Source organism: Stegostoma tigrinum, chromosome 18 (genome assembly GCF_030684315.1).
Source record: "Stegostoma tigrinum isolate sSteTig4 chromosome 18, sSteTig4.hap1, whole genome shotgun sequence".
Taxonomy (NCBI): domain Eukaryota; kingdom Metazoa; phylum Chordata; class Chondrichthyes; order Orectolobiformes; family Stegostomatidae; genus Stegostoma; species Stegostoma tigrinum.
Genome location: NC_081371.1, coordinates 20,966,657 through 20,991,730, shown reverse-complemented (window position 1 = coordinate 20,991,730; position 25,074 = coordinate 20,966,657). Strand labels below are relative to the sequence as shown.

General features: G+C 39.0%; 1 protein-coding gene across 1 annotated transcript in view; it reads right to left on the bottom strand.

Moving 5' to 3' along the window:
- LOC125460655 (ELKS/Rab6-interacting/CAST family member 1-like) overlaps positions 1-25,074 on the bottom strand; it is a 730,867-nt gene that overhangs the window by 493,814 nt on the left and 211,979 nt on the right. The window contains exon 13 of the mRNA XM_059652379.1: positions 21,526-21,661. Coding sequence (XP_059508362.1) covers positions 21,526-21,661 — 136 coding nt within the window. The remainder of the gene's footprint in view (positions 1-21,525; positions 21,662-25,074) is intronic.

Below are 25,074 nucleotides of genomic sequence, written 5' to 3'. Positions count from 1 at the left end.
AATTCTAGGCATCACACTTAAGGGAGGCAGCAAAGGCTTTACGGGCAATTTAAAAATGATTTATGAGAATGGTTTGAGGTTGAAGGACTTATTTGGACAGATTAGAGAAGTTGGGTTTATTTTCCTTAGAAAGGATGAGAGAAGATTCAATAGACGTGTTAATGAGGGAACTTTTTAGAATAAAGAGAGATAAACTGTTCCCATCGGTAGAAGTAATGAAAACCAGAGGATATTGACTTAAGGTAAAAACAGGAAAAGAACAGTTCAGAAGTGTGGAAACCTTCTTTTACGTAGCAAGTGGTTAGAATTGGAAATCCACTATGAGAATATGGAATTGTAAAGCACTTAGAGAGATAAAAGTTGCCGGTATAATGACAACAAGTAAGGGAATGGGATTAGCTGAGCTACACTTGCAGAGTCAACACAGATACAAATGGGTCAAATAGCCTTTATCTCTGCTAAAAACAATTCAGTCGTCATGTGTGGAGTATTATATAAGCTTTTTCTTAAATTATACGTAAATGAATTTTGAAAATATGCACAGAAAGCCTGTATTCAAAAGGCCCATTTTCTAGAAGACAAATCTCAGTGGGTAACACTTATCACTGGGCATGCGTACAAATCCCTTGGTAGGAATAAAGTCACATTTTAACTGTTCATGATACAAACACAGGTTTATCTTCGAGTAGTTGTGTTTGCATTCATGTGCTGATCTGGGAAGTGGGTGTTGTTCACAAAAATATGGAATCAGCAGCATTGCTCCAGCTGGTTTGCCGAAGGCTATGTTACTAATAGTCATAACTGAGATGGTTACATTCCAGTAAAATGTTTTAATAGTCCCAGGTGAGGACTGTTGAAGTTTTTTTCTGAATAATTAGAGTTCCTGCTTTACCAGTTTACTACTATCCCAGATCATAAATAAATGTTCTGGGCCATTTAATTTTACAGAATGATTTTGCAGACGCGAGGCAATAAATCCCAACTACATCCATTGAAACTATTTTGGTTATCTGAATACTCTCTAATAATAAACTGGTAAGAAGCTGCTACTTTTTAACCGAGTGAATCTTAATAAGTATGTATTGAAAAACTTTATAAACACAGTTCAGTAGAAGAAAGTACACTCTTGCTCATATTTACATGATTAACAAAGTGAATTATTGCCACTGAATCAGGAAATGTACCCACCCGGTAAACCTACCAACCTCACAACCCAAGAGGTTCTGAGTTACAGTTAAGCGCCTAAGTGCCTACTAGCTCGCAGTCTACATAATCCCCCTGCTCTGTCCATCTCCCAAAACTTTAGAGATAACAAGGTGTGGAGCTGGATGAACACAAAAGGCCTAGCAGCATCTTAGGAGCAGGAGGCTGATGTTTCGGGGCCTAGACCCGTCATCAGAAATGGGGAGGGGGCAAAAGGTTCTGAAATAATTAGGGAGGGGGGGAGGCAGATTGAAGACGGATAGAGAAGATAGGTGGAGAGGAGACAGACAAGTTGAAGAGGCAGGGATGGAGCCAGGAAAGGTGAGTGTAGGTGGGGAGGTAGGGAGGACAAGTTGAGTGCTCCTCATAGCGGATTATCTTTGATGTTCAATATTCCCTAAGGCCATGCATATCATAGGCATTGTACTCTGTTTCCTTTAACAACATTGAATACATTACTTAAATGAAACAATCAACTGGCGCAGACAGCTGAAATTATGCACCAGAATAAAAGCAAAGTACTGTGGATGCTGGAAATCTAGAATGAAAGCAGAAAATGCTGGAAAAAAAATCTCTAAGACTAATATTTTGTTAATTATGTCACTCTCACAGTTGCTGCCAACATGCAGAGTTTTTCCATGCTCTTTCTGCATTCATTATAGTCAAAATCATGCAATCTTCCCTCATCACCCAGCTGAAGCAGATGATGGGGTTTATAATTTATGGTTGCTAATTAGATGAATTGGCACCAGCTCTTATAACATTGTAGAGTTAATGAACGCCTGAACTGAAGCACGGTGTAAAGGATATGCAGCTAAATATTTTTCAACCATTTACAATGTTATGGAGGATAGTTGTCAGCATACTCCCTTAGTTACTTTTGTCAAGTGCTGAAATATTTGCAGCTATCAGCTGGAGTTCTGCAGGACTGGGATTCTCACATTAAGTGCAAATGCAACTTCCCCTCACATGACACTAAAAGAACTGACTGGAATTTCTACCCAAAGATACCCAATAAAGTATTTTCTCTTGTTTGAAGGCTACCTCATTAAAATATTATTCTCTTCTATTTCACTATTTCCGATATCCTGCTCCCATCTTTGTGTCATTCTCAGTTTGAATAAATTCTTCAGAATGCCACAAAACCTCAAATATCAATCATAAATAACCACAAACAACTCAATATGATGTCAAGTTCATAAGTTATGAACTCCTCATCAGGATCTGGCAGCTATCTATCCAGTCATTGCACAGAATTATAAAGCATAAAATGTAGTCCACTGTATCTGCAATGACTCTTTGAAGGAGCTTTTCACTGCAAAGCTTACACTCCCCTATGTTTCCTCACAGGCTATTTTTCCCCCTTTTTAAAAGTATATCCAATTCATTTTATACATGTGACCCCTGAACATATGCTGCCGTGGGTGGGCGATTCCACATTAACCCGCAAGCAATTCCTTTGCTCAGGGATGCCAGGGTTTTCCTGGCTCCTAGTTAGCTCAGTATTCCTTTATGAATTTGCAGCAAATATACCCACTAACCCTGCAGTGTTTTAAGTGTTAGATGAAATATATATGGACAATCTGAACAATCATGAGGCATTGAGTTAAACACAATTTAACACTTGCCTCTAAGTCAGGGGGTTGTGCGTTCAAGTTCCATTTCAGAGATTTTAGCATACGATCTAGACTGGCACTCCAATGCGATACAAAGGCCAAGTTGTACTGTTAAGTAGGAAATAGCAAGAACTGCAGGTGCTGGAGGCAGAGACAACAGTGTGGCACTGGAGGTGCACAGCAGGTCAGAGGAACAGGAAAGTTGATGTTTCAGTTCGGGACCTTCTTCAGAAATGGGGAGGGAGCTGCTAAATAAATAGACAGAGGAGGGGTGGGGCTCAGGAAAGATAGGTGGTATGGTGGATGCAGTTAGGCGTAGAGGGGATTGGTTGGTGGGAAGGGTAGGGCAGATGGTTGAGGAAGAAGATGGGCAGATGTGTCAGGTCAAGGAGGCGGGACTAAGAGGGAGGTTTGGACGTGGAATGAGGCCAGAGGTGGGGAGATTTTAAAACTGGTGAATTCCATGTTTAGGCCATCGGGCTGTAGGCTGTCGAGGTGAAATATGAGGTGCTGCTCCTCCAGTTTGCGTGTAGCATCATCGTGACACTGGAGGAGGCCCAAGATGTATATGTCATCCAGGGAGTGGGGGGGTTAAAATGGTTGGCAACCAGAAGATGTTGTCAATTATCGCGTACAGGGCGCAGATGCTCCATGATACAGATGTCAAGTCTACGCTTGGTTTCACTGATGTAGAGGAGGCCACATTGGAAGCAACAGATACAGTTGACCAGGTTGGAGGATGTACACATGAACTCCTGTCTGATATGACAAGTTTACTTTGGGCCTTGGATAGAGGTGATGGGGGCAGGTGTAGCACTTCCTGCAGTTGCAAGGAAAGGTGACGGATGTGGTGGAATTAGTGGGGACTGTGGAGTGAATGAGGGAGTCACAGAATGATTGGTCCCTATGAAAGGCAGATGGGCATGGTGGGGAGGGAAATATCTCTTTGGTCGTAGAGTCACAACACTGTCAAGTATGGTTTTCTCAAACGAGGTGTTAAACTTCGGCCCTCTTAGGTGAACGTAAGATTTCACAGACTAAAGATGAATAGTGGGAACTTGCTGTACATAAATCGATGGTTATGTTTAGTGCATTATAATATTATAAAAGGTATAAAAACAAAGTTGCAAGAGAGGCTGAGCAAGTCTAGCAGCATCTATGAAGGATAAAACAGAGTTAATGTTTCAGGTCTGGTGGCCCTTCCTCAGAGCTTCAAGAGAATTTCAGAACTGAGGAAGGGTTACTGGACCTGAAACGTTAACTCTGTTTTTCCCTTCACAAATGCGGCCATACCTGCTCAGCTTTTCCTGCAACTTTGTTTTGTTCCTGATTTACTGCATCCACAGTTCTTTCGGTTTATACTTCAAAGGTATGTCATTAGCTATAAAATGCTTTGAAATATCCTGAGATCAGTGGGAGCTGTGTAAATGCAAATCTTTCTTTTTTTGGAACCTTTTTCAAAAGCATGGAAGGAAACACTTCACGCATCCATTCTTTCAGAAAACTGGCTGAATGTCAAATCTTAAACTAAAGCAATATATAAAAGGCAGAATTGTTTTTCTGTTAACAATAACAGAGAAAAAGGAGTTTATTGCCATATTATGTAAAGAAAATTGAGGCAAATGAAATGAGGTTCTGCACTTTGGCAAAAAGACAAGAGGAGCTCATTATTGTTTAAATGAAGAATGACCAAAGGAAAACTGCAGCAAATAGGAATCTGGGGATCTTCTTGCATGACTCACAAAAAGCACACAACCAAGTTCAGCAGGGATAATGGGAACTGCAGATGCTGGAGAATCCGAGATAACAAAGCGTGAAGCTGGATGAACACAGCAGGCCAAGCAGCATCTCAGGAGCACAAAAGCTGATGCTTCGGGCCTCGACCCTTCATCAGCTCTGATGAAGGGTCGAGGCTTAAAACGTCAGCTTTTGTACTCCTGAGATGCTGCTTGGCCTGCTGTGTTCATCCAACTTCGCACTCTGTTATCCAAGTTCAGCAGGGATTGTGTTTGAACCATTCAGCTCCTAATCTTAATTACAGCCTTTGTCTAAACATACACAGAGGAGCGTAACTCCCAAGTGCAGTGAGAGTGACAGCTTTTGATATCAAGGCAGCATTTAAATGAGATGTGGCATCACGGGGCGCCTGTGAAACCGAAGTCAAAGGAAATTGGGGGAAAACTTCAGTGGTTGAGATTCTACCTGGCACAAAAGATGGCATTTGCTGTTGTTGGAGGTCAGTCCCAAGAAATCACAGCAGCAGTTCCTAAGAAAGAGTTGGTTGCACAATGCTTTCACAACTGCTTCCACGATGACCATATCTGCACCACGAAGTGAGAAATAGGGATGTTTGCTGATGATTGCACAATGTCCAGCATCATTTGTGACTCTTCAGATGTTGAGTCAATTGGTTTTCTCATTCAGAAAGATCTGGCTAACATCCAGGCTTGGATTGATAATTGGCAGGTAACATTTGCACCACCCATGGGTCAGGCAATGACCATCTCCAACAAAAGAAAGACTTGTCAGCTCCATCTAACATTCAATGGTATCGCCATTGCAGAATCCACCACTGTCAATTTCATGTGGTTCCACTGGCCAACAGCAGGCAAAAATTCCACTGGGAGTAGCTCACTCCCTTTCTCTCCAATGCTTATTCACTACCTATACGGCATAAGAAAAAAATGTGATGGAATTCTCTCCACCTGGCTGGATGTGTGCAGCTCCAACAACAAAGAGCCCAACACCATCAGGACAATGCAGTCTTCATAATAGGTACCCCATCCATCACCTTAAGTTTTCACTTCCACAATCATGGCCACATGGTGGCAACCATGTATACCATCTATAGGATGCAGTGCAACAATTCACTAAGAATCCTTTGACAGCACTCTCTAAATCTACAACCTCTAATAACTAGACGCACAAAGGCAGCGGATGAATGGCAGCACTACCATCTGCAAATTCCTCTCCAAGATTTGGACCTATATCATTGTTTCTTTACTGTCACTCTATGGAATTCTTTCTAGTAGTCGTGTACCTACCACTTATAGACTCAAATGGTTCAAAAGGCAGCTCACCAGCATTTTTTATGGCTAGCTTCAGATGGAAATTATGATCACAACACTCCTCTCTCCTCTGCAGACCACATTGACTATGTCACCTTTGACTCCTCTTCCACATCAAGTCTTGTGAGAGATACAAGAATACCAAATCACCCATCAATGCACATGCCTTCTTAACAATATTATTGATCTTCTTTTTACCTTTAGCTCTCCAAGAATAAATGCTCCTAAGTCCCTATGTTTCTCCACATTACCCAGTATTCTTTTATGTATGAAATTCCCATGTCCTGCTGCATCTCCAAATGCATTGCATGGATATACAACAAATAAACAAGTCATTAGATTCAAACAGTCCACACTGGTGTTTTTTACTTTATTTATGCATCCTTCCATCCTTACTCATCCAGTTCTATCAACATAACCTCCACGTCATCATTTGCCTTCACCATCATATGCCCCTTTAGCTTTTCCTTAAAAGCATTAAATATTATTCACTTCAAAAAATCCCAGCGGAAGCAAGTCCAACATTCACATTACTCCGGGGGTTTTCTTCGTAACTATTTTTTTTTATTTGCAGCATCTTTTATGTTGTTTCCCCACAAGAGGAAACATTATCTCTGTACCCTTACTTTCAAAACATTCCATAATTTTAAGCATACTACTCACATTTTTCGAGAGAGGACAGACTTGGCCTGTCTATCTTTCCTGACATGTAGATACCCATGTATTTCTATTTTTTTTTCACAATGTTCCTTTTCTACTTTGCTGCCCAACAGCAAGACCATCTGTGTCTTCTTGCAAATTAAAGCTTTCCTCTTCAATGGGAAATATCACCATTTGTCTATACAACTTACAAACATCTTTATCATCCCCTCTTCATCTAAGTTTAATCACTGATACAGACTACAAAAATTATGGGCAGTATCAATCTTTGAGGAACCCACAAGCAACAGCCTTCCACCATCAAAAACATCCAATTTAATCATTACCCTATTATTTCTGCTAAGTCAAATTTGGATCCAATTTGTCACATGCTGTTGGATTTTACTTCTTGCACCAGCTTGCCATATGAGGTCCTGTCAAAAGCTTTGCTAAAATCCACGTAGACCACGTTCATTCTAGTGCCTGACAGGTTAACAAACAAATCACCCTTAGGCTATACATCTGGAGTTGAGGGCATTGTCTCCTTTGAGCAGGAGATGTCTGTCTCTCTGACTTTGGAGCAGTTTTTGACCCCTAAAGGAGGGGGTGTTGGTGTCCCTTGTGCTACTATGGCCCCATGATCACTCCTCCTGCTAATTTTGTGAATTACGATCGTTAGAGATCTAGGTCACTCCTTCACAAGTATTTTTCTGTGCTGCAGTGAAAACTGATACCATGCAATGTCAGCTGCAGATGAGTATAATTTCAAGACATCTTGAAAATAACTTCAAAAGGTTGCAATTAACTTTCAAATTAATGATTTCAGGCTGACAGAAGTAATTCATTCATTTACAGAAGACAGTCATTCAGCCATACTATTCATGCTGAATCTCTACATACAGGTTCTATTCTCTCGTTTTATCTCTGAAGCTGGAGAGGTTTACTTCTAATTTCCTTTTGAAATCATTCACCATCTCCTTTTCCATCATAGTCTTTCACAGCAGCTTCAAGAAATCCTTTAAACCTTTTTACTGTCTGACCAGAAAATTATTAATTTTAATCTTTGAGCCTTTCTAACAATTCAGTTGTCCTTTGGTGAGATGCAGAGATTTGTCTTAAAAACTGCCCACTTTATACCAGAAAGTGGATGGAACTGTGTCAAATTTCCAATTCAATGTCACTTTTCAGGGCTTTCACATCATGCCCAGATCTTTATTTGCTGCCTCTTGCTCATTAAACCCACTCAGTGTTTCTATGCTACTTGGACGGCTGGTTTGTGATGCAGAGTGATGGGTTCAATTCCTACACCAGCGGAGGTTACAATGGAGGGCTCTCCTTCTCGATCTCTCCCCTTACCTGAGATGTGGTGACCCTCAGGTTAAACCACCATCGGTTCATTGCTACGGGCTGGTAAGACTACGACAACTTTACCTTTTCTAGTGCCCACCACTGAATGTTCCATAATGGAACACAAGGTGGAGCAAAACAGAGGTCAAATATAGAAATGATGTCATTCTGTATAAATAGAAAATTAGGAAGCACCAACTCACCCAGATCAGTTTTGCATAGTTTCAACTGGTCTAAAAGGAGTCAATGATGGAAGTCTACTGGCCTTGTACATTTTGTAGCTTGTTAGCACTAGAAGGATACTGCAGAGGAGGGGTGGTGGCAGTTTCACAAAGGAGTACATATATTCAAAACTCAATAACATGAAAAGATTGTTTCAGAGATAGTAAGAACTGCAGATGCTGGAGAATCTGAGATAACAAGGTGTCGAGCTGGATGAACACAGCAGGCCAAGCAGCATCAGAGGAGCAGAAAGGCTGGCGTTTCGGGCCTAGACCCTTCTGCAGAAATATTTCTATTTCTAACTTCTAAGCTATTCTCATTTCATTTTCAATTTTAACCATTTTCTTCACAATCACATTAAGAAAATTAATCCAAATGGCAACATAAATTCAACTGAGATGTTATGAAACCTGAACCAGACTTGACTCCCCACCAAAGAAAAGCTGTTCAAGATGCAGAAAGAGTCATTTCTATCTATGTCAGAGTTAAAAAATACAAAAACCTCAACCTTATTTCTATGTCAATTCTTTTTGGGCAAAGCTTTTAAATATTTTGTTATTTCAAACCAGTGATAAAATATTGGAACATGCATAAGAAGCTCCAATAGTGCAAAAATTACATGCAAACTTAAGAACAAGCTACCAATGACAGTTCACTGGTCATCTCTCTTTCATATCACTACATTCATCGGAGATAATTGAAATGACTGCAAAAGCAGAGGAACATTTTCTTCATCAACATCAACCTAATTATAGGAACATACGAATAAGGAGCATGAGTAGGCCCATTCAGCCTGTTGGACCTACTCCACTTTTCAATAAAATCACGGCTGATCTGTTTGCATTTCGAATACAATACAATACAATCTGATTCCCTTGCCTAACAAAAATCTATCTCAGCTTTAAGAATACTAATGACCCCACTCATCCTACCTACTGAGGCAGAAAGTTGCAAAGTCATACAAACCTCAGAGAGAAAGCAAAATCCTCACCAGTGTCTTATAAGGAAGGATTCTAACTTAAAAAGGCTCCTAACGTTAAGGCAATGTCTTGGTTTAGGAATAAAAACAGAAAGTGTTGGAGAAACTCAGTAGGTCTGGCAGCATCTGTGGAGAGAAAAACAGAGTAAACATTTCAAGTTCAGAAGAAGGGTCTAGGCCCGAAACATCAGCTTTCCTGCTCCTCTGATGCTGCTTGGCCTGCTATGTTCATCCATCTCTACACCTTGTTATCTCAGATTCTCCAGCATCTGCAGTTCCTACTATATCTCAAGTTCAGAACGACTCCTTTTCGGAACTTAGTTCTGAATTCGATACAAGAGGAAACATCATTTTCATATCTATATGTCAAGACCGTTACGTAATTAAATACTTAAATTTTATATACTTCGATCAAGTCATACCTCACTCTTCTAAATTCAAGTCTAAACAATCTTCCCTCATAACATAACACTAGTTCCAGGTACCAATCTAGTAAATCTCTTCTGAATCACCTTCAATTTCCTTCCTTACTGTCTTCCTACTGGTCTCCATTACTGAAACACAATATGCTTACTTTTATGTTCAATTCCTCTTGTAATAAAGAGGCAGCTTGCCATTAGCTCCGTTAATTATTTGAAACACCCCATATTATCACTCATGAATTAGAATATTTAGCTGGCTCTGAAGTTTTTCTTCATTTAGGTAAAACCCTGCTTTTTTTTTCTTCCTGCCCAATTCAATTTTCATATCTTCTCACATTATACTCCATCTGCCAGATTTTTGCCTTAGTAGCGAACCTATCTAGATTGGTCTACAACACTTCTATGCCCTCTTCACGACATAATTTCTACTTATCTTTGAGTTATCTGCAAATTCAGCCACTGGACTATCCCTACCTCTGAGCCATCTAAAAAGCTGAGGTCCCAGGACAAATCCCTGCAAGATCTAATTCATCATTTCCTGTAAATTAGAAAAAAAGATCAATTTATATGTCCCCTTTGTTTTCTACCAGCCAGCCAATCCTCTATCCATGTGACTATGTTACCCCTTATACTATGTGCTTCTACTTTGCACAATAACCTCTTATGTGGAACCTTGTTACATGCTTTCTGGAAATCTAAGTACAACAAATCAAAGGGTACCTGCATAACCACAAATTATGTTGCTGCTTCAAGGAATTCTAACAAATTGGCTAAAAATGATTTCCCTTCAACAAAAGTATGCTGACACTTCTCAATTATCTTGAATTTTTTGAAGTGCCCAGCTTCGACCTCTTTGGTGATTGATTTTGACATCTTCACCTCAATAAACATCAAGCTAACTGGCCTATAGCTTCCTGTTCTATGCTTTCCTCTCTTCTCAAGTACAGGATTATATTTGCTACTTTCTTGTCTCATGAACCTGTCCAGAAACGAGTGAGAGTCAGAAAATAGACACCAATACAAATACACCTCATCCGCTACTTTTACGATAAAATCGTAGGATAACGTCCATTAGGACCTGGGGACTCGTCAGGCTGTCACTCCGTCATTTTGCTGCCTACTGTTTCTCTAGTGATTGTAATTTTACCAAGTTTGTTTTTTCTTTCTACCATTTGATTTTACAGCTATTAGTGAAACTTATGTTGTATTTTCCATAGTGAAGGCAAAAGCCAAATATGGGTTCATTTCATTGACCATTCTCTTGTTATCTTTTAACTCCATTCTCTTTCTTTGCAGAACCAACTCTCATTTTACTTGTTCTTTCCCTTTTAATTACCCACAGAAACTCTTGCTATCCACTTCTACATGTCTAGAGAGCTTCTTCTCCTATTCTAATTTCTTTCTTTTGAATAACTTTTCCATCATTCTCTGCCGTTTTTATGTTTTCCTAAAATTCTTTACTTAACCAATGGTGATGAGTGCTCCCTTTTGAATTTTGTTAACAGAAGAGACAGTGAGTATTCTGAAATATTCCCTTAAATATCTGCTATTACTTTAATGCCACATCGTTGGCCTGATTAAAGCTTAAAATACGAGTCTTAGACCTACTCTTCTCCCTTTCAAACTGGATGTAAACTTCAATCACCTTGTTGTCGCCTCTGCCTAGAGATGCTGTTACTAGGAAATAATTATTAAATCCCATCTTATTGCCCAATACCAAGTCTAGCATGATCTGACCTCTTGTTGGTTCCAGAAAGTGATTTCTGAAACTCTCTCAGAAGTATTCTATGAATTTATCTATGTCAGTATTACCAATCTGATTTTTCCAATTGATGTGTAGATTAAAATCATCCATGATTGTTACTGACTCTTTACTGCAAGGACCCAATACTACTACTTCCATAGTTTTATTGTATTGTTGTACACTAGGTCAAGTCTTTTTTGAAAAAGATGGTTTTATGGCACATTTAACAAGAATATGATAGACTTAAATTTGTCAAATTTCAAAAGATGGTTCAAGTTGAAGGCATCAATTATATATAGTATGATCAAGCCATTCTAATACTGCTTAAGATGAATCAGAGTGTTTCTCCTTTTCAAATATCAAATGTCAATTTTCTCATGTTCATTTGAAAGAAGTTTTAAACTTTCTAACACTCATAAATCTTCTCTCCCTTGTATATGTCAAACTGAACCTTTACAGTAATCTGTTTACAAAGAAATGCAGCCTGGAGTCCTCATGGTGATGATAATAATTGGAAGATTTGCACCACTATATAATGAGTTATACTGAGGAACAGAGCATGGCATGTTTTAAACCAGTTTACCACGTTAATTTTTTTTTTTAGAAAGTGAAAGGCTTAGGAGGGTTCCCAAATACATTCAACACTCTTACATATTAATTCCAAAGCCAATTTAGCAAATAATTCAAAAGTTAAAATCACTCAAAAATCAGTCAGTGAGCTCCAGTATCTGACAGATACCTGTATATGCCTTCACTCAAAAATTGAGCTCCATGTTTCTATCAATTACTTCTCTGAATAGTATGTGAAAAGAATATTTTTCACCTAAACACTTAAAACTAAGATTCTCTATCATTCAGCATCTTCAACACACCACCTTTCTCACTGAATGGCACAACACTGGAAAACGTGCACTATTTTTAGGATATTTTGGGAACTTCCTCTTGATGAAGGCAAGTATGCATGACCAAATCAGGACTGCCTCCAGTATGACAGGTCAACTTTCAATTGATGAAAAGACCATTTGAGGAGCCAGATCATAAACCATGAGTTTAGACTTTGGTTTGAAAAATAGCAGTGGTCCTTGCACTGTGTATACATTTCAGAGACTTGGACACCCTACAGCATACTTCAATGCAGTGGAGAAGCATCACACAGGAATTTTTGTGAGTTCATCCAAATCCAGTTGCAACAACGATGGTTAAGAAATGGTATCCAGTTCCAAACCAAAATAGCTGGAATTAAGGCACTAATCGTTCAAAACTAGTTTCACTGATCAGGACACATTGTTCGTCTGCCTAACACCATACTCCTAAAGCAACTGCTCCATGGGGAATTTGATTGTGGCAGAAGAGACTCAGATGGGAAATGGAAACACTTCAGGGATCTCTTCAAAACATCCCTTAAGATGTCAAATATCATTGCTGTGTTTGTTTTGTAATCAATCAAAATGGAAAAGGCTCATGAGGGAACACACAAAGCTTTTGCACAACTCATCTTTCCACTCTCCAATCATCCTGTTTTCCAAATACTTATGCTGGTACTTCAGCTAGAGCAAAGACATTTCCTGGCAACTCCATCCAAAAAGTAGAGCAAGATGAGGAAAAAAAAGTAGTTTCAATTATTCAATTTTTACTTACAAATGAATAACCACCAAGAAGATAGATATTAACATGTGCATTAAATGCATCAAGTTCAAAAACAATAGTCATATTCAAATTTATGAGTTCAGTTTCTAATCACAACACAGAAAAAAACATTACTTAGCAGAAAATACATGAAAATCCATAATAACCTTCCTCTTCCTCACTTTCAGAAGCTAATAAATGATTCTGAAATTGCATCAAATGGACCATCAACTTCATGCTTATGCACAATCATCAGCCACATCATTCCAAGAATGACAATCTTCTGTCCCATCACCTGCAGTGGACAGTCCACATTTCTGTAATAATTTGCTGACAAACTTCATTCTGATTTCATCCCAGGCGTCAACAACCTATTCACACAGGTTTGCTAATGTTGCAGCCTTTACTTCACCTCCCATTACTGATGTCTTTTCAGATCATCCATAATTCTACAATTTTCCAATGGTATCCTTGACAGGTTTGTTTAGATGGACATCCAATGATTGATCAAAGCTGGACAGACCATCAGGAATCACTGCACTTTTTTATTTTACAATCTAATTTCAGCAACATTCTTTATTAGATACGATATGAGGAGGTTCCAGATCAGTAGTTATTATTGTTGTGTAACACTCCCAGTTGGACACTCCAATGTTTCCTTAACCTGTATTTTCAAGCCATCTTTATCCATGTATCCTTTCTTGTGAACATATGTGACTATTTCTTTGGGATGAATTTTCTCTTCCATATCACAAATGCCTTACGTCATGTCCCAGTAGACACGCACAACAAAAGAACAGTCATGGATAGTTGTCTTCATTAACACTGGTTCCTTTCAATTTGGCTCACTATTTGACCGTGTCAAAGTTCATGAGTTCCTCATCCATGTTCATAACATAGGCCAGTCTATATACACTATTTTTTTATTTAATTATAATCTGTAAAAATGTGATAGGCCTGTAATCAAGTTCTCCCAGGAGTTAGGAACTTTTGATCTTCTAGTGTCATACATAAAAGTCTGGTACATCATCCAGGGCTGAAATTCGCAATGTTCATTTCAGAGCAAGGACATGAGAAACAAACTCAATTCTAGTGATTGTCATTAACATAATTTACAACGTAATTTTCTAAGCTAAGCTTCCTAAGTAATGTAGACATATTTGTCCAATGCCCAATCTTCTCCAATATTTGGATTCTCCACTGTTGCATAATTATTTGCCTGGTCTGCAATTTCAGTTACTTTCAATTTAAACTGGACTGTCAATCTGCTGTTGCTTCTTCACACCCTGTTCTCAGAGGGTGGAATTAATGGATTGACATTTGCAGATAGAAGGAACTGACAGTTATCTTTCAACAAATAGGCTTCACAGAGTGAACTTGAGTCCAGCATGGACTGTAAGCTAAGTGGAAAGAATCTGGCTATTTTTGAGCCAAATGTTTATCCATGTTCTTTCTCACATAGACTGTCAACATGGAAGACTTTGAGAAGGCAGCGATGCATCTGCTAGTACACAGAAATGGGTAGCACATTAAGGAAATTTAGGGTGTTTCTGATTCAGAGACTCTAAAGGCCATTTGCAATGGGTATCCATTCCCAGTCTGAAACGTCCAAGATCATGAGGAATCAAAATTGTCTGATCTGTATGATAAAGCTAGTAGAAGTGACTTGCAGTGGGATCCTTGGAAAGAGTGCTCTTGAAGTTTAATTGATGAATAGAGAATGTCAAAATAAACTTCTAACTAAGTGGGATGCCTTGGTTTGGTCCCTGGAGAAGCAAAGGATACTTCAATATCCTGTGATGAGGAACTCTTAGGTAAAAGTAGAAACAGAAAGGGAGTGGCATCTTGAGTTTTTTTTAAGAGTACTTGCTCCGCTTAATTCTTAAACAGTAAGAATTTTGCTTAAAATGTGAATTCTTGCAAAGAAACAGAGTTTGAATATCCTTTATAGTTATCCTTCAGAAAACACTATTGAAATAAATCAATATTTACACTAAAGACGCACCTAGTGGAGCAGTGGGGCTTGATTATCAGCGCATTCCTCCCATCACGGTCACGATCTACTAAACCCATGCAGTACTATCATGTCACTTACTTTATATATTAAAGTCTAATAGTTAAATATGAAAATTATAGGAAATGAAGAGTAAATGTGCGAATAGTTATGAATCTGGGTGTGCAAAAGTATTTACTGGTTCTTAAACATATAATGGGCATACACATGAAACACTGTCCTGTTCAGTAAATGCAACTCATGAAAAAGATAGTTGAGGTTATATAGACCTGCTGAATGCAAGAGTGCAAAATTCCATAATCAATTAAACAAATCCATGCATATGATCTCATAAAGACATACTCTTGATTTTTAAATAATGTCATAGTTCACTCTCTGCTGAGGTGATGTAACAGCTTACATTTGCATCTGGTCTTATTGCTTCATCTGGTGACATCTAATATGTTGTTTACAGAAGAAAGTTCATACCAATGTCTGTCTGGCATTTACAGCAATCTGCTACCAATCTCTCTGTCAATCCAATGTCAACTTTTTTTCTGTCATTTTTTTTACCCCTGACTATTTCAGGAGCTGCTTTATGTTAGCAGAATTTGAAGATCACCTTTCAAATACTGTTGCCATGTTAGTGTGGCTTTATATCTTCTTGACCCATTACCACAGCATGCTGTTATGCCTGCTGTTCCATGTTATTAAAACTGCAATGGCAATGGTATGTTAAGTGACTGAGAACTGCAATGAAAACAAGAAACAAATTTCTTCATTTTTGATAGAAAAACGATTTGTATTGCTGGAAATGAAATTAGCATCTGTGGTAAAACAAGGTTAATGGTGCCCTGGCTTGGGATACCAAGCAATACCTGAAAACTGTTTAAGCTTTATGCACACAGTTCTGGGCATTCCAATGGTTTGAAACCTAAACGTAACGTTCTGTTTCTATTAAATTTGTAGCGCCCTGCAGCAACAAACTATAAAACTAATGTTAATGACAGCCATGTGGTGAGGAACAAGTCCTAAGTACTTAGAAGCTGCCATTAAATACAATTTAAATGTCTTTAAATAGCAACTTACAAGTTTTTTGGTGGGAGGATGGGGGAGATACAATATTCACAATGGTAGTATTTATATTGTCTAAAAGAAATAGTATTGTAGAGCACTGCAATCAGAGTGTGGTCTTCCCACTGCATAACGGCAGCACAGTGGCTCAGTGGATAGCACTATGGCTTCACAGTGCCAGGGAAACGGGTTCAATTCCACCCTCGAGCAACTATCTGTGCAGAGTTTGCGCAATTTCCCTGTGTCCACGTGGGTTCCTTCCCACAGTTCAAAAAGGTGCAGGTTAAGTGGATTGGCCACGGGAAATCCAGAGTTACAGGGATAGGGTACAGGATGTGGGTTCCAGTGGGATGCTCTTTGGAGGGTCGGTGTGGACTAGATAGATCAAATGGCCAGCTTCTCCACTGTAGGGATTCTAGGAGCTATTTCCACTGTCTTTCCTGTCATAGTTTTTCTGTACAATTATCCCATCAATTACTTGCTTCAACATAACCAACATATTTCCTGCAATAACCTTATAGTCCACACCTACAATAAAATCAATATCGTGCTCAAGGGTTCTAACCCTGCACCACTCTATTTTTTTCTCAACATTCTATTGGCTGTCAGTTTTTGATCATATGAATTGGAGGCAGAAGTAGGCCATTCACCACCTTGAACTGTTTGTGTTATGAAATTCACATTCCTACCTACCCCTCATGATGCTTAATTCTCATGCCTTCTCATGTGGATCACACATGCTTCTAAGAGAAAACTCTAATATTAGAGCAATGTCCTTTAGTTCAAGATTCACCCAAAACAGGAAACATTCTTAACATGTTTACATTGACAAGGTGCCACATCAAAGACTGCTACATAAGATTACATTGCATGGCATTACAGGTAACGTACTGGCATTGATAGAGGATTGGTTGACCAGTAGAAAGCAGAGAGTAGCGATAAATGGATGTTTCTGGTTGGCGGTCAGTGGCTAGTGGTGTGCCTCAGGGATCAGTGTTGGGACCTCAATTTACAATTTATATAGATGATTTAGAGTTGGGGACTAAGTGTGGTGTGTCAAAATTTGCAGATGACACTAAGGTGAGTGGTACAGCAAAGCGTGCATAAGACACTGAAAGTCTGCAGAGGGGTATAGATAGTCTAAGTCAGTGGGCAAAGGTCTGGCAGATGGAGTACAATGTTGATAAGTGTGAGGTCATCCATTTTGGTAGGAATAACAGCAAAATGAACTATGTTTTAAATGGTAAAAATTTGCAGCACACTGATGTGCAGAGGGACTTGGGTGTCTTTGTGCATGAATCGCTGAAGGTGAGATTGCAGGTGCAGCAGGTGATTAAAAAGGCAAATGGAATTTTGTCTGCCATTGCTAGAGGGATAGAGTTTAAAAACCGGGAGGCTATGTTGCAGCTGTATAGGGTCCTGGTGAGGCCACACCTGGAGTATTGTGTGCAGTTTTGGTCTCCTTACTTGAGAAGAGATATACTAACACTGGAGGGGGTGCAGAGGAGATTCACTCAGTTGATTCCAGAGTTGAGAGGGTTGGATTATGAGGAGAGACTGAGTCAGCTGGGATTATACTCACTGGAATCAGAAGAATGAGGGGAGATCTTATAGAAACATATAAAATTTTGAAGGGAATAGATAAGGTGGAGGCAGGGAGTCAGTGGGCAAAGGTCAAAAAAAGGCAAAAAAATTGACATTGGATTGACAGAGAGATTGGTAGCAGATTGCTATAAATGTCAGACAGACATTGGTATGAACTTTCTTCTGTAAACAACATATTAGATGTCACCAGATGAAGCAATAAGACCAGATGCAAATTAAGTTGTTAAATCATCTCAGCAGAGAGTGAACTATGACATTTGATTTAAAAATCAAGAGTATGTCTTTATGAGATCATATGCATGGATTTGTTTAATTGATTAGGGAATTTTGCACTCTTTCATTGAGCAGGCCTATATATCCTTAACTATCTTTTCATGAGGTGCATTTACTGTGTTTCCGCTAGCAGGTAAAACTAGGATTAGAGGGCATCGCCTCAAAATGAAGGGAAGCAGATGTAGGACTGAGGTCAGGAGGAACTTCTTCACCCAAAGGGTTGTGAATCTGTGGAATTCCCTGCCCATTGAAGCGGTTGAAGTTACCTCGCTGAATGTTTTTGAAGCAAGGCTAGATAAATTTTTGAACAGGAAAGAAATTAAGGGTTATGGTGAGTTGCCGGGTAAGCGGAGCTGAGTCTCAAAAAGATCAACTGTGATCTTATTAAATGGCAGGCAGGCTCGAGGGGCCAGAGGGCCTATTCCTGCTCCGAGTTCTTATGTTCTTATATGTCCACATTGTCAATACCTTTTCAGGATATTATACATTTCAGTGATGTCACTCCTTGTTCTTTTACACTTCAGTTGAAACAATCCTAGTCTGTCTAACCTTTCCTCATGAGATGATCCATTCATTCCACACATCAGTCTAGTAAGCATTCTCTGAACTACCTAGATGAAGACTTACAGTATGCTTTCTAGATACTTAGAACAACATGTTCTGGAGCCAGAAAGCGGGCAATACCGGAATTGGAATTGTGCAACAAATAGCAATGATCCCACAGCAAAGATGGCCTAGATAGCAGCAACTTTATTAGAATTGAAGTTTACATTCAGTGTGAAGGAGAGAAGAGTGGGATCAAGCACACTTTTTTGTAATTTAACAAAAATGCAGTTATTGAAGTTAATTGGCAAATTAAAGGACAGATCAACAGAGTGTAGTGGCAGACATTTAAGTGAATGTTTCTAAATACACAAGGTACATTCCAAATAGGAAGAATAATTCATGGGACAGACCCACAATTCATGGTTAATGAGAAAAGCTAAAGGGAATACCAATATATAGGATAAACATATAATTGTACAAAGCTAGGCTGCGGGTCAGTAATTTAATTTAAAATATAAAATAGTGAGTAATTAAAATATTAAGGAGAGAAAAGCTAGAGTACAAAAGGAACTCAGCTAGAAAGAGTAAAACAGATAACATGAGCTTCTTTAAATATTTAAATGTTAAAAAAGTGAACGTTTGTGCTATGGTCCAGAGAATTTATAACGGAAAATAAGGAAGTGGCAGATAAATTGAGCAGGAATGTTACATCAGGATTCATAAGGGTTATGAATAACATCCCGGAAACAGCCATAAATTAGGAAATGAAGGGAAGGAAGAACTCAGGAAAATTACAATCACCACAGAAAGTGGTAATGAGTTAATAGTCAGCGCTGCAGGTTGAAAACTGCCTTACAGAAATCCTGAAGTCTTAAAAGAAGTATTGATTGAAATAGTTAGTTGACATATTGGTTTCAATTTTGCACACTGTCTAGACTTGGGGAAAGTCCCATTAAATTCGAAGATAGCAAATGTAACTCTTTGTTCAAAAAGGAAGGTAGCAGAAAACAGCAAAGACCAGGCCATTTAGCTTAACATTCTTGACGGAAAAATAAAAAAAAACTATTATTCAGGAAGTTTTGACAGGGCACTTAAGATAAATTCAAGGTATTCAAGTGGAGTCAAATAATCTTGTGAAAGGAAAATTATTTTCCCCAATATATTGGAGTCCTTTGCAGAAGTAACAGGTTCTGTAGATAAAAGGGAACCAATGAATATACTATAATTAGGTTTCCAGAAGACATCTGAAAAAGTGCTACATCAAAGGTTATTGCAGAAAATAAAATCACATTGCGTAGTGGTAATTGGCATGCAAAGAAGACTGGCCAGTGAATGGGAACAGAGATTAAATGTCAATGGGTCTTTTTCAGGTTGGCAAGATGGAACATGTGGGATTGCTACAGGGACCTCAACATTTTACAATTCATACAAATGACTTGAATGAAGGGAAAAAGGTATAGCTGCCAAATTTACTGATGATACAAAGATGGATAGGAAATTTAAGTTATTAGGAAGACATAAGGAGGGTACAAAGTTAATGGGGTTTGACAAAGATTCCACAAAACAAATTTGTGTAAAAATGTGAAATTGTTCATTTTGGTAGTAAGAACAAAAAACAAGCATATTATTTAAATTGGGAAAAGTTGCAGAGATCCAAGATGCAGAGGGATCTGGGCATTCTGGTGCATGAACTTTCTCTCTTTTACCTTCAACCTCGTAATTGACATTTATACCCAGAGAAAAAGACTCCAACTGTCCATTTTATCCACACCTCTCTTAATTTGTGTGAGAAAGAAGTTTAATTAAGAGCAGGTGAATTGAATGTGAGATCAGTTGCAGGAGAGAAGGGATTTTAAAGAAGACGTGAAAGGCAAGTATTTTTTAAACATAGTGGGTGGTAAGTGCCTGAATTATGCTGCCACAGGAGGTGGTAGACACAGATACATTAGAATGGTTAAGAGGCATCATGACAGTTGCATGAACAGGCAGAGAATAAGTCGATACAGGCCATGTAGATGCAAGGGGTTTTCAGTTTAGACAGCTGTTGTGTTAGCACAGGCTTGGTGGGCTTAAGGGCCTGTTCCTGTGCTGTACTGTTTTTACTTTCATTAATTCACAATCCTTCAAGATGATTGGTTAAGTAGTTGCACAGTTGCTTACCCTGTTCACTTAGGACAAAGATGAACTATTTCCATCTCTATGGCATTATCATCATACACATTTAGCAACTTGTCTTGCAGAAAATTTAAAATCCTGCATGTTAGAACAATTTGCTTTTCATATCCTCTACAGCAAAATTTGTTCCCTATATACTTCAATTTTTGTGTTTTGAAAATAAAAGAAATTAATCAACTGTAATGTTTGCAGGTCTTTACAATAACTTATAACTTGTATTTACATTATGGTATTTACAAAGAAAATCATCCCAAGGATTTCACATAAACCACAGAAGGGATTAGCAGGAATGGTTGGTTTGGAGAGGAAATTCTAGAGTGCAGGGTCCAGTCAAAGGAATTAACCATGCTAAAAGTAAGGTGAAAGAAGACAGGGATACAAAAAAGGCCAGAGTCAGTGGACAATAGAGGTCTCAGGTGATAGGGCCTTTACAGGATTAGTTGACATTGCAGAGTAGGAAGGTGAAAGACCATGGAAAAAAAGATCTCACAGATTAACAAAAAACGCTGAAACAATACGAAGACACAAGTTTCGCATTCACTTAGCCACCTTAAGTATCACTGTAAAAGAATCTGGCCTTGGGTCTGCATAAAATTCATTCTCTTTAAACAGTTTTGCATCTGGATTACACTTCTCATGGGGAGATCCATGGTTTCAATTCAGCCTTTGTCTGAACATTATGGCAAAGTTTTCTGAAAACTAACTTGTTACAAATTCACCACTAGTGGCTGAGTGCTCAGGGCCAATAGTGACTTCTTCTTCCTATCAGCTGGCAGAAATGTATTTGTTTTAACCATTCCCAAATGATGGAATGTTCCACAATACTGAAGGTATATTTACCCTCAGCCTTGTCGAGAGACAAGGTAATTCATTTCTTGAAAAATAGCAGGTAATAAGTTTCCAAGCAACAAAAATAATGACATGTCTGAAGCTGCTGCAGAGACACAAAATCTGCTGAATTACAACTAAAATCAATGTGAAAGGGCTTGGTACCTGGAGCTGATGGGAGTCATCAGCTAAATTGTCTTCTCTTCGGCGTGCCTCCTCCAGCAACTGGGCATTTCTTTTCTTCTCCACCTGTTCTTTGTGTTTCAGATTGGCCAACTTCTTACTTTGTTCCTTCATCTGTCTATAACATAAGTTTTAACAATAAGAAATAAGATTTTTGATCATCTCAACTGAACTCAGTACCAGCTGCAGAAGAATACTGGATTCTGTAAAATTCCAACATAGCAAAAGTACACTCTCTATCACATGAAAACAGAAGAGAACCAGTTCAGAATTTGACCAAATGTTTAGGTTACCTAAAGAAAGGATACAGCATTTTACTCATTCACCTATTCAATACAACACAATAATAAAATGCAATACAGACCCACCAAGCCTCCGCCAATTCCCAATCCTTATTTAGGCCCACCATGCATTCCCACGCATGGTGTCTATCCCTCTCTGTTTGCCTCATGTTCATGAGTCTATCAACATAAACCTTAAATATGCCACCTCCACCACCTCCACAAACAGTGCGTTCCAGACATCCACCAACCTCCCTGTACTTCTCCCCTAAACTTTCCCCCTCTCACCTCTAATAGAACACGCATAATACTTGAGAATAGGGACAGTAGGATGCAACTAAAACCTGTTAATATCTCATTCCCATTTATGGGCAACTTAAAATGAAAATCATCCAAATTATTATCATTAAAGCTTGCTCCTTTAGTGTTCTGAAAATCAACACAACTGAAATCAGCTGAAGCAAGCACTCTTCACGCAGACTAACTGGGAATATTAAAGAATTAGATTGCACAGGATAAGATCATTTCCTTCACTATACCTGTCCCAGCTCTATAAAGTGCTACCCATTAATCCAACGGGAACTAACGATCCTTTTCAAATGCCTGTAAAATTTCCTTTATTTTTGAATAGAAATTAGATATATTCAAAAAAATGACTGGGTCTGCTTGCATCTTCAGACAGTGCATTCTAGATCATAACAGCTTTGCTTTCTCTGTCTGTACTTGCATAAAGTCCTATTCTCCCATCACCACTATCTTTGCTGACCTACAGTGGACAAAATTTTATACCCAAGAACCATTATTTTCAAACTACTTTAAGGCCTAATTATCCTATTCCCAAAATTAAAATAAACGCTTAATTCATTCATGTGGGCGTCCCTGGCTTGAACATTTATTACCCATTCGTAGTGGCTTTTAAGATGTTGATGAGCTGGTTTTTTTGAACAGGTGAGTGCCTCAGCTTTAAGTACACCCACAATGCCATCTGAGGGAGTTCGAGAATTTTGACCCAGCAACACTGAAAGAACTGTGCTAAATTTCCAATTCAGGATGGGAGTGGTTTAGAGGGGAATCTTATGATGGCATGCATCTGCTGCCAATGACTTTCAAGACACTGGTGTTTGTGGGTTTGGAAGCTGATGACTAGGGAGTCATGGTGAATGTATACAGTACATCTTGTGGATGGGACACACTGCTACATGGAGTACCACTGGTGTACTCATCCAGAGAAGTGAGAAGTGTTCTATCAAATGCCTGAGTTGTGCTTCGTTAATATCAGATAGGCTTTCAAAAGTGATGAGGTGCACTGCCTACGACAAATTTCCCAGCTTTTGACCTGCTGTTGTAGCCACTATATTTATTTGGCTGGTCCAGTTCAATTTCTCATTAACAGCAACCAAGATGTTGACAGTGTTGGATTCAGTGGTGGTAATGCCATTGAATATGAAGGGGCAATGGATTCTCTCTTGTTGGAGATGGTCTTTGCCTGGTGTTGTGTAGAAGGAATGTCACTTCCTCTTTGTCAGCCCAAGCCTGCATGTTGTCTAGGTCATGTTGTGTTTGGACGCGGATTGCTCAAGTATTTGAGGAGCCATAAATGGCACTGAGCACAGTGAACGCATCAGAGAACATCGCTACCTCTGACTTAATGATGGAGAAAGATCATTGATGAAGCAGCTGAGATGACTGAGACGAGGACACTATCCTCAGAACTCCTGCATAAATGTCCTAGAGCTGAGAAAATTAACTTCTTAAAAACTACAACTATCTTTCCTTGTGGCAGACAATAATTACAGCCAGCAAAGGTTTTCCCTGATTCCGACTGAGTTCCATTTTGTCAGGGCTTCTTGATGTTACACTTGGCCAAATGTTGTTTGATCAAGAGCAGTCACCCTTATTTCCCCTCTACAGCCCAACTTTTTATGCCATGTTTGGAACAATGTTGTGATGAGGTCAAGAGCCAAATGGACGTGGCAGGACACAAACTGAGTGTCAGTGAACAGGGGACTGTCTACTAAATGTTGATACAAAAACAAAGGGAGGTGCAGTGGCAATCATGACAAGGGAAGACATTGTAGAATGAAAGTATTTCCATGAAGGATAAGAACAAAGTCCATTTGTTATCATTGAGGTCATTTTGAATGAGCAGACATAGCAAATTGAATTTAATAGAATTCTGAAGTGATGTATTTTGACAGAAGGAATGAGGAAAAGCAAAACAGACTTAATGAGAAATGTTTGCAGGAATGTCAGGATCTGGTAATACGTAAATATTGATCATTGAAGGTTGTTGGTCTTATTGACAGAATGGCTAGCAAATGAGGTTTTATACTTTGCATAAAGAGCGCAATTGAGTAAAAGAGTATGAAAGGTACGCCAAACCTATGTGATGTTTTGGTAAGGCCCCAGTCTGTGTGTTGTGTCCAGCCCTGGTTACTACTCTCTAGGACTTTGTGAAGACATTTCAAAAGGTGCAGAGATTTACCAGATTGGTTCCAAGGATCCAAAGCTTTAGATACAAAGTTAGGACAAAAAGGCAAGGTTTGCTCTCCTTAGACTAAAGGAGACAGATTTATTGAGATATATAAGATTATGATATATTTAAATAAGCCAGGCAGTGAAAATCTGTTCTCAGTTACTCAAAAGTACAAGGACTTGGGCTACAGATTTAATATTTGGGGACAGAGATGCAGGTGGAATGTGAGCAATGTGTTACACCATCAGTGATAAGGACCTGGAAACTGTTGCCCAAAGGTTGATGGATGCAGATATAATTAATGATCTCAAAAGGAACTTGGAGGCAATGGCCTAGAGGTATTGTCGCTGGGCTATTAATCCAGACACCCAGATAATGCTCTAAAGATCTGGGTTTGAATCCCGCCGCAGCACATGGTGGAATTTGAATTCAATAAATATTTAGTATTAACAGTCTAACGATGACAATGAATCCACTGTCAATTGTCAGGAAAAACCCATTTAGTTCACTAATGTCCTTTAGGAGAGGAAACTGCCATCCTTACATGCCTGGCCTACATGTGACTCTAGACCCACAGCAATGTGGTTGACCCCTGGGCACTTAGGGATGGAGAATAAATGCTTCCTAGCCAGTGACGCACTCATCCCATGAATGAATAAAAGAATTTGGGTGCACATGAGTGAAATAAATATGCGGGACTACAGAGACTAAGCAGGGAAGTGGGACTGACTGATTTGCTCTGTGGGGAACTGACATGAACTCAATGGGCCAAAT